The 13,822-nt window shown below is 29.0% G+C and overlaps 1 protein-coding gene across 1 annotated transcript; it reads left to right on the forward strand.

Moving 5' to 3' along the window:
• Positions 1-6,484: 6,484 nt before the first annotated feature.
• On the forward strand, positions 6,485-13,819 carry LOC111028493 (suppressor of tumorigenicity 14 protein homolog; the record flags this gene model as incomplete). The annotated part of the gene is made up of 9 exons (XM_022307153.1): positions 6,485-6,666; positions 6,834-6,892; positions 8,443-8,503; positions 9,185-9,330; positions 9,461-9,631; positions 9,692-9,825; positions 11,204-11,377; positions 12,043-12,193; positions 13,742-13,819. Coding segments are annotated over exons 2-9 (961 nt in total), but the record flags the coding sequence as incomplete, so codon positions are not given.
• Positions 13,820-13,822: the final 3 nt, after the last annotated feature.

Below are 13,822 nucleotides of genomic sequence, written 5' to 3' on the forward strand. Positions count from 1 at the left end.
CTTCTCTACCAGCCTTCCTAGGCACTGCAATATTGACTTTTCTGTTATACATGTTTAAGGTTGATTACTTAATACGTGTTAACACTGAATTTCTAGATTTTTCACATTCAAGAGTATATATAATATTATTCTAGTTGGAGTGAGAGATGGCTTTTTTAAGATATATATTATTAAAAAGTAAATGGTGGTGTTTAATGATGTAAGTTAGGTTTTAAAAGTGGCGTACTTTACCATATATTTATAAATTTAGCTTAATAAACTTTTTGATCCGAAATTAGAGAAACTAGAAATTAGTTTTAAAGCTATTAAAAAATGTAGTACTAAGATGTTTAAATGTTCAATATGATATTTCCAATTAAGTTTATTATCATAAATCAAACCGAAATACTTTATTTTAGATAATTCTTTTATTTTTATGTAATAACAATCACTTTTTTTTTACAATTATTATTATAAAATATACCTTATAGATTTGAATATTATTTTTATTATAATTTAGATGATTACTTTTGTTTAAATGTATATAAATTGTCAATTTTGTCCAAATTATTGAATTATTTTTCTCCAGAGGTGCGTATGAGTTTAACGTTTGTAGTTTGAATTGCAAATGAACTAATTTCGGATTTCATCCTAGGCCGTCGTCGATAAATTAAAATATCTCCTAGATTAGGAGTACCTACGTCATTTATTACCAGCCAGCGAGCGACAGCAAGCGGAGTTTGCCACATATTATTCTAATCGGCCAGCATCAGGATTTCGGGACCGTTTTTTTCCAAAGATCAGAACTATTATGTATATACCAGCTATACCTACTCAGGTATACTATAATATTATAATATTTTAATGACGTTTCTTAATACGATTTTCATTATACAATGTCGTAGGTACTCGTTTTATACTTTCATAGGTGAAGTCTTTAATATTCTAAACGGGGCGATGAATGGATTGTGATTTTCCGAAAATATGACATGTAAGTGTGTACTACTGTTTTTAACACATTTAAAAAAATACAATACGGCAGCGCTTGCTAGCAACGACACTGAGTTGCGTTCGCCGACGCTCGTGAGGAAAAGTTAAAAAAAACGCCGCTAGATAGCGTTGCAGACCATAATGCAGCAAGTAAATAGAATTGAAAAAAAGTAAAGAGAATTGTTGCCACTTGGGCTTGTTACGATGAAATGATATTAGCGCACTGCCTTGGATTCGACGGGTAGGCAACTTAATGTGCACAGCCTTGGAATGACCGGGTAGGCAACCAGATACAACGACGACTACGCTAGGATGGGACTAAAGATACTTAAAATTACCGGATCAAGGAAGTTGAATTTATACACAGGAATAAGGAAGATGAGTTTAGTTATATGGGGGGGGGGGATGTCTTGGTGGTCGGAATCGGTTTGGTGCAATGACCACCAAGCTTACATAAATTGGCGAATACTTAAATCTACCCTTAAGTCTACGATGATGATGATGATGATGATGTGGATGAAAGCTGCAACAAATGACAGACGACGGCGAATGGACTCGACGACCTTGGCGGCCTCTCAAACACCACGGCGGGTGCTGGCGGTCTTACGCATCAACTGATGGCACCAATCCCGATCTCGGGCAATTGGAAAGCACCGTCCTGCGATGTCTCAATGACGAACTGATGAGACGAGTTGTAGGTACACGATAGTGATACCCAACCAGAAATACAATACAACTCACGTAAATGCTGGTAATGATGGTGTTTTATTGTAATAATAAATTATACAACGGCTTCGTGTCGCACTGACTAGGCCGGTACAGAATTGTATATGTGTCGCAATGACAGAACAGGTAATAAAATAATAAATTATACAATTACGCGTTGCCGCAGTGGCAATGAAACAAATAATTCCGCGTTGCTCCAATAACAGAACAAATATGAAAACAAAATGTTTAAATTCACAAACCAACAAAATAATACTCTCTTACAATTAATATATATACGCCGACGATATGAAAAATATAACGGTAAAAAAAAAAATAACAACAATAAGGGCGTTGGCCGCGTAATCACAACAACATTAAAAACAGATAATATAAACAAAAGCAATATGACGACAACAATAACAATAATAATAAATTAATTTATACAGGTGATTATAATTCACATACCTGTCGAGTAACGATTAAATGAGGATGAGGAAGAGGGAGAGAGATAAGACTGGTCGCCGCCGCTGTACTGTTTTGCATATCGCTTTCACGACAATGTGTCGCGGCAACAAGAATTGAAATATAATAATGTCGGTCCATTTATAAAGGGTTTAAGAGTTCACCAAATTGTGGGTCAAATCACTTTTATGATCTTAGACCTAGCGTTTATTTTTAAAATGACACTCGGTATTCTTTGTTGTATGATGGGTGCTTACAATATTGTATTATAATAAAGTATCTTGAGTAAATGTAGTAAAAAACCAGCAGCATCGAATCCTCTAATAATTAACACTTTCTATTTAAGAGGCCTGCGTCTTTAATAAGGGACAATATTTAGGCAATATGTAATTTTGTCGCTGCCGCCAATGGCATATTTTGTGTTGGTGATCAACAGGGCTCGGGAGTTATAGCACTAAAAAATTGATTTTTAAGCTTAAATATGCACTTAAAAACATTAATATAAGTGCTATAAATAGCACTAAAAATTGAAAATTATGCAAAATAAAATTTTCAACAAATTTTTTTAAACATGAAATTTAAGATATATTTAATTTTACCGATATTTAATATTTTTCATAGAATATGATGGTAAGTATCTAAGAACCAAGTACCTGTCTCGGCTCTAGAACATTTTCTGTAAACATAAAAGTATAAAACCCTAAGTAGAGAGTATGTACAACACATCCATATGACGGGGGAACACTAAAAGAAAATTACCGTGTTCAGTCATTATAGTACATAGTTAATCCGACAGCAGGGTAATGCAACGAATCCGATGATGGTACGATAGTACGAAGTGAATGACATGATTTTAAAAATAAGCAATGTATTGGATACGAATGGAATTGTCCATTGATCAATGATAGTTATAGTGTGAGTATGATGGTTATATTATTATATCAAGGCACTAGAGCACCACCGACCAAAAATGAAAATTTTAAATTTTAATTAATTTTTCACTTATAACATGTTTTATAGGAAAAATTCTCACGCACCGTTGAGGGTTCTGATTTGATTTTTTTTCTTTAGAAAGTGGTAATTTTTAAAGGGTGCTTTAAACTTTGATTTTTAATTTCGTTACTTAAGGCCCCCGCAAACTCTATTGATTTTTCATCAAATCGACCTTAGCGACAGACAAATATTTAAGTACTTCTAGTTTTTCGATTTAAAAAAGGTAAAGATGTTTTAATTGGTCAACAAGTCTACTTTGCATCGGTTGGACAATATTTTTAATATTTTTGATATTTTTGAAGATATTCAATACTAAAAATGTATACATTTATAAAATGTAAAATATTCATTATCGTCAAGAATTTTTCTAAAATTGAAAAAGTGCTCCGACCGATGTAAAGTAAACTTGTTTACCAACACAAAAATCTTTACATTTTTTGAATCGAACCACTAGAAGTACCTTAATTGTTGTCAGTTCGACGGCTATTTCACGTCCATAAAATGGTTTTGAATATTTTGATCTAGACATTGAATGACTTGTGCGTGTGCGTGCGTGCGACCATAAATCAAGATAAGAAATATCAATATATTGTAAATTGATGCGGGTCGCGGTTGATGGTAGTGGAGTATACACACACTAATGATCATTTATTAGTTTATTACACACACAAAGACGATCAGTAATCGCAGGAACGAAATAATTGCCTAAACACAACTCCTTAAAAATGACACATTTGCAGGGGCCTTAAAACAATCATAATGAAATAATAAAATCTTGCGAAAATTAGTAATTTACAAAATTGTATTATATTGTTCATGGAAACAGACTTTTGAAAGTCGAAGCCTAATGTGTCCTGTAAGAAATGTTTCTCTTTAAAAAAAAAAAAAAAACAATTGATAGGTATCGGATCACTCTATAAAGCATAAAAGTTTTTCCTACAAGGCATGTTTTTGAACAAAAAAACAGGTCCCGTCCATTTAAATTTATTGAAAAATAAAAACAATTTTTTGGTTGTTTTTTTGTTGTTCTATCATACAATATTTTAATGTAATTACCTATTTGTATATAAATAATTTTAAATGTGTTGATTGTTCTAAAAGTTGAAGGTTGATGTTAAGATTTTACTATTTTCTGACCACGCTATATGTAGAGTTAGCAGATAAATATCCTATCATCGTCTAATCATGAACATTATTTAATGAAAAAAACCAAAGCAGGTGAGTATGACACACTTCTCGGCACCACTGTAAGCACGCTCCTCGTCTAACTAAAAATGCCCTGCATAATCACGGTGCATCTTAGACATAGAGGCCTATTGAATAATATTATATAATATAAGCAGTAGGATGAAATAGCCGATTTGAAAACCTGGTCCCTGGTCCCCGACACGGGCGATTCGGGGACCAGGTTTTCGAATCGGCTATTTCATCCTACTATAAGCCAAGAGATAAAATTGTAAAATGACTTTCTAAAATATTAGTTTGATAGCTAAAAGTATTTAATTTTTTCTTCACAAATAAATATTTTGTGACTATTAATTTGCTAGTGTTTTAAATCATATTTTAAAGTGTATTGTATTTTAGAAGAATTGGCCATTTGGAAATTTAGAATTATTTAAAAGTATCTTTTACGAGTTATAACATCGGATGTTAGAACGTTCAGTTTATTTATGCGTAGAATGGTATTTTGTCATTAACCAATTTTTTTTTTTAAAACATAAAATATTTTTTATTTGACCATGTTTGTAGATTTTTGTTGTACCTACGAGCTACTATATAATAAACTCATGTAGAACGATTATTCTCTAAACATAGTAAAATACAAATTTAACAATATAACATTAAAAAAACATATTTTGGACTTTTAAAATTTATTATCTTCGGTCGTTCATAAAATTGTTTCACTCTTTCAAGATAAAGCCAAGTAATCAAGGCTGGGCTATGAGTTAAAAAGTTAAAGGTTAAATTTAAGTAAAACTTAATTTAAATAAACTTTAACTTTTTAAAATGTTTTCTGTCAACTTAACTTAACTTATTTAAAAATTATCATCAACTTGTTCAGGCTTGAATGTAGGATAATAATAATTGCAGTTTATACTGACTGCTGTAATTAATATTTAAATTAATTGAGACAAACAAAATTCATAAATAAATTGCATTTATATTGTTTGTTACATGTTATTATTTATAGTATGCAGCATGACTTCAATAATTATGATTTACAAGTTACAAAAATTGACCCGCTCAAAAGTCGGGTTTTGCCGACTGTCGTCACTCGTCAATATGCACTCATACAAAAATTTTTTTGAAACCGGTTTCAAGCCATGCCTGATTGTAAACATATCGTAACGTATTAAGAAAATATAGTATCATTTGAGGTAGGTACATGAATCTGATATCAAACGTTCAGATAAAAAATACGTAAGACAGTTGTTCGTCGTTTATTATAATTGTTGGAATTCATACTAATTAAATTTATTTAGTAGATAAATAAACTCTGCACAACATGAGACAATATGATAATGCTTATCTGATAACAATTATTTAAGCCGTGAGTCAAGCGAGAAAGAATAATATGCTCATCAGTGATATTTTAAAATGTTATTTATTGAAAATAAAATAAAAATAAAAATATAGAAAATTTAACAGACAAAAAAAGGAAACATTCTTTGTTGTTTCATATAATATTATATTTTTAGATCGAAGTATTACAAAATATTAATTATATAATCCGATATAAACGTCAACCAAACTACCGAGAAACGATCTTTGGTTACGAGTATCTACCCAGTTATTCGTTAGCCACGATATATAATATAATATAGTAAATAAATAGAATACATCTATATATCTTCTTCTTTTGCTATAGAACTATGAATGGTAGAAAATGCCTTTGGAGACCTTTCCATTTTAAACCCACTCCTCCATTCTTCTCAGTCCACTTTATTTTCTCTGCAATTCGTGCCTCTACCTAGTGATTCCACATCCTTTTCGACTACTTCAAAAACATCTTGTTTTGGGTCTTCCAAGAGGTCTTTTCCCACACGGAATTTGTTCCATCACTGCTGTAATAACTATAAATTTAAATTTAAACACAAATAATTGTTGTTTATAATGTGGTTAGTGCACCTATACAGAATTTGAATAACCAGTATTACATGTATAAATGTATACTACGTCAAAAAACCATGAGCTGTATTTGATGTAGGTAGTAGTAGGATTAATATAATCAATAATAAAACAATTTAACAAATCACTTATTTCTTCATTGCCACTACCACCTATCTACGACGTTTGTCCTTCGGTGATCATGTACCTAGCTGGTAGGAGGAACATAATAATATTAACATCGCCGGCATACCAGCATCTTGATATACCAGTGTACATGTTATAGAAGACCCGCTAGTATGTGTCTAATGTTGTAAAGTTGTGTGATAATATTTGGTATTATCGTCTAGCTGTTACATAGTGTTATCATGTTATATGAATTTTAAAATTTATCAATTGTCTACATATTCTCAGTGTTTAATTAAGGTATATTTTATTATTATAGTACATTTTCTATACATACATGTTAGAAAATGTACAGAAAATATTGTTAGTGTATGTGTATACTGTATAGTGACGCTAACTTTATATAAATTATCTATACAGCTTATATATATTGTTTATATTTTTATATTTATTTGCTTTAACTTTAGCTCAACCTTGGCAATGGAAGTGACGTATTTCTGGATACTTTATTCATGTTTAATTTTCGGTACGTAAAACCAGTATAAACAATAATATAGTAATAAATGGGAAATCATATTTTTATGACATTATGTTAGTATAATAATCATTATAGTTAAATATTAAATATATCCCAAAACTAAGGTCAAGGAGTTTTGAATACAATTTACAATATGATATTTATCAGTTATTTAATGTAAACAATTATCCTTAAATCTTTAATTTTGATGACAAAATATTTCAAATTGACTAATTTAAATTAAACTTTCTATACAATTAATACATTATTTAATTTTTCTCCTATTAAATGTGACAATAATATATATGTGTATGTGCATGCATGCGTGTTCTGTGTACAATGGTTTTGAGACTAACAATTTATAATTTCGAAGATAATGTTGTATCGTTTTACATAGTCTCGTTATTAAATTCAGTACTTCGTTAAAGTTAGTGATACATACTATCATATCGTATAACATAATTACTAATTAGTACCAATAGTTATTGAGTTCAAACATAATGTTTTGGTGCAAAAATAAAATGTATACCATGAAACTATAAACAAATTGACAAAATAAAAATTCTGAAAATAAAACAACCACTTCATAATATTTGGCGATAGTTACAAACAGAACCGTAACAGTTGAATTTGTTCTTATGGTAATATAATATAATATAAAATAATCCGAAGCCGCGTAAAAAAAAAAAAAACATTACCACAATACACTAGTAAACAGGACAAACCTAACTAAGAACTAACTATATTTAGTACTTTAATAGTTATATGCTAACTAATAACTATAACCTGTAAGTTGAAAACTGACAAACTGTATAGGTAAAAACACTAGTACCTAACTGTAACTTGTAATTTGGACGTGGTAACACGGACAAAACATACCAAAACACAGCAATAGACGATGGTATAATAATATTTTAATCAATAAATATTATTTTTAAATTTGATCTTACTTTTTATTATTTTAACTGCAGATTTGGGTTTTTTTAAAATCTATTTTCGTTATAAACTTTAAACTGGATAAAATGATTATCTTGAATTTATAAAGGAAATTAGTTATGTATCCAAACACATGCTCTTTGCTTGAACTAATTAAAACCAATAATTATTTTATTATATTTATACAAATAAGTAACAAAATAGGTTTGATTATTAAGCATAGTTGATTTAATATATTTGAAATACTTGATCCAATTTTAATTAATTTAAGCAAAATCTCAATGAATGAATAGTAATTTGATTGCAATTTAAAAAAACCCATTGGTTGATAATTGATAAAATATTGAAGTTGATTCAGATAGTATTTTTACATTCAGCTATGGTAAGTTTGAAGCAGCTAAAACGAATGGTTTTATTTTTACATTTATATATAGGTCTAAATATTTATCCCCCCTCCCCTTTTATTATTGACTGATATTAGGCCACCTTACATATTGCAAGGTGGCATATGGTGTACATTGAATAATGTTATTTCAATCAAACTGAAAATAACAATTAATAATAATCTTCATCAACTAAACATGGTATACGTATATTTAATGAATACGAACATATAATTTCAGGATCCGGCATTTTGTGTGACAGGAGACTCAAGAGACGACAAGCTGTATCATCTTGTTCAGTGTTGGTAACTGTAGTATAAATAAATATCATCTATGTTATTATAATTGGCGAAAACAGTAGCGATGGGCGTCTTAAAGGCTTAGAGTCCAAAAGTTTTAACAAGTTCCATCAAACAATTCACGATCCATATATTTTAATATCAGATATTCTTAGTACTACCTACACATGATTAGGAAGATCAAAACCACTATTTCTCTTACATTTGTATTATGTGAAAAAACTAACTTTATTTAATGTCCTCGAATTCATATTTCTATCGTTAAACTTTTGATTACACTAAGGACATCGGATTCCGATGACGTATAACCTTTAATCATATTATGCTCCGCCAGTCTAATTGTTTATTATTATCTTGAATCTATTTTATATTAATCGTTTTAAGTAAATTAAACATTAAAAACTTACGATTATCTTATATTCTTGTTGAAATATTTCGTTCACTGTAGTCTATACTTCAGTTAACATAATAATATGTCAGATAATAGATTTACAAACGAATATTGTCATTTTTTTCTTTATTTCTAATTTATGAATGAAAAGTAAATTGTATACAACTTAAACAGTACAATGGATAGTTTTTCCAAATTCAACTATAATTGTCATTTTTAAATTTCGATGAGCTTATAATTGTATAACTAATGTTAAATAATAATAAGCTGCACTTTTTAATAAATATTATAGAAACACTGAAGATAATTTTTTTTGTTCAAATGGACCGTGCATCGAATGGTCGTGGGTTTGTGATGGCCATATGGATTGTTCAGATGGTTCAGACGAGACCAAAGAGTTGTGTGCTCGATACGAGTATGGAAACAATGTGACCATGGGTACAAAATAACAGCTATATGACATTTAATATTATTAAAAAATTTTATGTTTTTGTAATAAATAATAGATGCCAGAGTTACACATATTAATCTAAATATGGATCTTATAATATATCTAATATTGTTTTAGATTGTGGTAGAGTAAATATAAAAAGCCAAGTAATATTCGAAGAAGGTAAGAATAAAGCAACAGTTGGAACAACACCTTGGTTTGCTGCAATATTTAAATTAAATAAAACGAATTCAAATTATTACCTTGATAGTGTAGGATCAATTATTGCTCCAAATGTAGTCATATCCGGTAAAATCCTTGTACAGTGAATTTAAGAAGGAATGAAAATTAATTAAATAACGTTTTTAGCGGCTTCATCTTTTTGGCATAAAGGTATGTTATCTAAGAGAATATCAATAAAAGATGGTCAATACAAAATTACTGTCGGAAAATATGATAAAAGTTTTACTGATATTGACAATGACTTTATTCAAATAATAGATGTAAGTTATAAATAATTTAAAGTCTAAAAATTAAATTATTTGTATGCTGTGTATAATATGGGTGCATGTAAACTCCGCCACATGTATATGTTTTTAGTATAAACCCCGTTATGAATAAATAACAGTTAAAAAAAGTGCTCATGTAAACTCCGTTAGTAAAAAAACTCAAGTGACCCTGTAAAAGTTATTAATGCAATATATTATTATATAAAACAAAAAATCATAATTGTATAGCAATAAATGTCACCATCAATTAATAGTTAGATATGCGCACAGGCCAAAAATATATAAAACTTAAAAATAAAAAATGTTGATTGTTTGAACATCTGTTACAAATTGCAATGAGAAGGTCACAAACTCATGATAAATAAAAAATTGTATTAATCACAAAGTATATAAGTATATTATGTTATGTTATAATATTGTGAACTGTGAACTTTAATGATGTGATACCGTTTGTAAATATTCTTGCATCGAAGTCTAATATAAATCCATTATTCTAACTATTTATTACGTTGTCTAACATTATGATTTTTTTCTTTTCGAGTTTATAAGGTTCATTTAAACTTTTTTTTCTTTTTTTTTTAAATAAGATATTCCAATAGCATAAATAGGTACTTAAATCGATGGATAATACGGAATAATAAGTTTGGGACTATTTTGAAAAGATAATTACACATAAAAAACTACGGTTGTGTACAGTCAATTTACCTAAATGTATAACTAATAAATATCTACAAAATACATGGATTAAAAAAAAAAATTTTTTTAAACATAATTGATAAAATATTGGTATTTAAGTTGGGTGGGCGTCCGCGTTTTAAACGCCATTTTAGTGGAGGATGAATATGAAGGTTGTAGACTTGTAGTGTACTGAGCCTGCTGAGTTAGTTAGAGAATTATTATTTTTATTAATAAGTCAGCGGTCGAAATGGCTCAAGATAAGTGGAGGGATGCCTTACAATTCAGATTTAATCCATGGCTCTAAATACGGGTATAGATAATATGATTGCGAAACGGCAAAGTTTCTTATACAACAAGTTTTCTTATACATAGGTATAAATATAAAAATCATAATAATTATTTCATTTTAAAACACAAGTCTTAAGAGGAATGCGTTATTCTAGACAAAATAAGTAGAAGGATGAAAAATGTAAGTACAAAAAAGTAGAGGGATGTTATCCCTCCGTATCCCCCCCCCCCCACTTCGACCACTGATAATAACTAATAAGACGCGTACGTAGTTTTCAATTTTACTAGGTATTCAAACAAACACCGCCGGAGTTTACATTACACCTTTTTATTCCGTTTTTAAGTAACCGGTATTCCGGCGGAGTTTACGATCGCAGTTTTTATATAAATTAAAACAATTGTGCAGGTAGAAACGATTTACCTGTCTGAAGGTTATGATGTAGATGAGAATGGGGTCCATTCTGAAGATATATCTGTTATTATATTAGCAAACAAAATTTCATTTAGTAATGGTATTGCACCTGTTTGTATCGATTGGTATAGTAAATATAATAATATACAGAGTGGAGCTGAAGGAAAGGTAAATTTGTTGTATTATATAAAAATATTGTAGTTTCATTAAATGCATAAATTTTAATTTGAAATTAGTTGTCTGGTTTAATTTCTACAAATTGGTAGGTTATGCCGTCATGGTTATGTTATCCACACACGCATATACATTTTGCTGATAGTTTAAAACCGATAAATAATAAATTTAATTCTGAAACCCCAAAGTGAATAAGTGGCTAATAAATCTCAAAAACTTACAATTTGCTAGTAAATTTTGTCCAAAATAAGAAGTTTGGTGTATTTAGCCCCTTTAAGTTTATTTAAATCACAAATTTGTTTTTGAGGACTGTACAAATTTAAAAAAAACTTCAAATTACTTTCAGATTTAGCTCTGTAATATTAACAATTTGTTGGTTGTAATATGAATAAAATGGGCTGCATTGCCTCTTTACACATCCCTAATACCTCATATGAGTTTTGTATGTTTATTTGTTGCCATCGGAAGTGTTATTGTTACACTGGCACCCAGATAATTTTTTAAAAATTTAATTTGATCTATTTCCAAAATTTAAAACTTTGATTAGTCTGGCTTTATTTAAATACAATATAACTCATTGCCGACACTTAAATAACATGCTATTAATATTGTACCATTATCATTTTAGTACATTATAAAACTAATTCATACATTTACAGATTAGTCTTTGGGGAGACACGAAAAATGGCACAGAAAAATCTATTTTAGTAGAAAGATTGTTTCCATACATTAACCCAAGTACTTGTCGAAAATTGTATTATGATGATCAGTATGTGACTTCCGATAAGTTTTGTGCCGGTTCTGTATTGGGTAATATAAACATATATTATTAGCGTAGCGATGAAAGTAACAATTTTAAAGTGATTTGTGTTTAATATATTTTATATTTTATACGTGCAAAATATATTTTAGTACTTTTCTGAATAATTGAGAAAAATTAAAAAAATTAAATTAAGGAAAAGTGGCGATTTTTATGATAAACTANCCTTTAAGTTTATTTAAATCACAAATTTGTTTTTGAGGACTGTACAAATTTAAAAAAAACTTCAAATTACTTTCAGATTTAGCTCTGTAATATTAACAATTTGTTGGTTGTAATATGAATAAAATGGGCTGCATTGCCTCTTTACACATCCCTAATACCTCATATAAGTTTTGTATGTTTATTTGTTGCCATCGTAAGTGTTAAAGTTACACTGGCACCCAGATATTTTTTAAAAATTTAATTTGATCTATTTCCAAAATTTAAAACTTTGATTAGTCTGGCTTTATTTAAATACAATTTAACTCATTACTGACACTTAAATAACATGCAATTAAAATTGTACCATTATCATATTAGTACATTATAAAACTAATTCATACATTTACAGATTAGTCTTTGGGGAGACACGAAAAATGGCACAGAAAAATCTGTTTTAGTAGAAAGATTGTTTCCATACATTAACCCAAGTACTTGTCGAAAATTGTATTTTAAAGATCAGTATGTGACATCCGATAAGTTTTGTGCCGGTTCTGTATTGGGTAATATAAACATAGATTATTAGCGTAGCGATGAAAGTAATAATTTTAAAGTGATTTTATACGTGTAAAATATATTTTTGTACTTTTCTTAATAATTGAGAAAAATTAAAAAAATTAAATTAATAAAAGTGGCGATTTTTATGATAAACTAGATTTTAACAATATCTATATTATTTTTGTAGAGTAATCTAAAAACGAATAGTTACAAATACATGAGATTTTCCTAAAAACGAAAGCTAACTAATTATCGTGTACTCTGTCACAAAAATAAAAACACACATTATTGTTAAATCGATACATGCATATTGCTACCCTCGGGATCAAAAAATTAATAAAAACCGGGAATTTTCCAAAACAACTCCAACTTTCCAAATTGGTTTTAAAATAAAAGCAGTGTAATTTCCAACTACGAAGTCTCGTTATTAACAAAAAAATATCGTATTGCACAGAAATTCGTTAAATAGATTTACAGATCATTGGTACCGATTTGGCTTGGGCTCAAAAATATTTTTTTTTATATTTAATTAAATGAAAGTATATTTTTGGAAATTTAACTATATTAATCAACCCACAAATAATAATTATACGTAATGCAAAATAGATATTACTCGAACTGCATATTATTTAGTTGTAACTGTATATATTACTTTAAAATATGTATTTATGTTACATTGTAAATTCTGTTATTTCTTAAATATTATTATTTATTAAGACAAATGGTGTTAATTTAAAAATAAATTGTTTCCATGCTCTCCCCCAAAATGGTAACGGATTTCCATCTATGCTCCCGCTACCTAACAATAGTAATATGTATATACCATCTATTTGTTTCAGGACCACCGGTAGATGATGATAGTTATGGAGCAGGCATAAGCTATTTACACTCTAATTCATATTTTTTAACCGGAGTACTGG

This window comes from Myzus persicae, unplaced genomic scaffold, assembly GCF_001856785.1.
Source record: "Myzus persicae strain clone G006 unplaced genomic scaffold, MPER_G0061.0, whole genome shotgun sequence".
NCBI lineage: Eukaryota > Metazoa > Arthropoda > Insecta > Hemiptera > Aphididae > Myzus > Myzus persicae.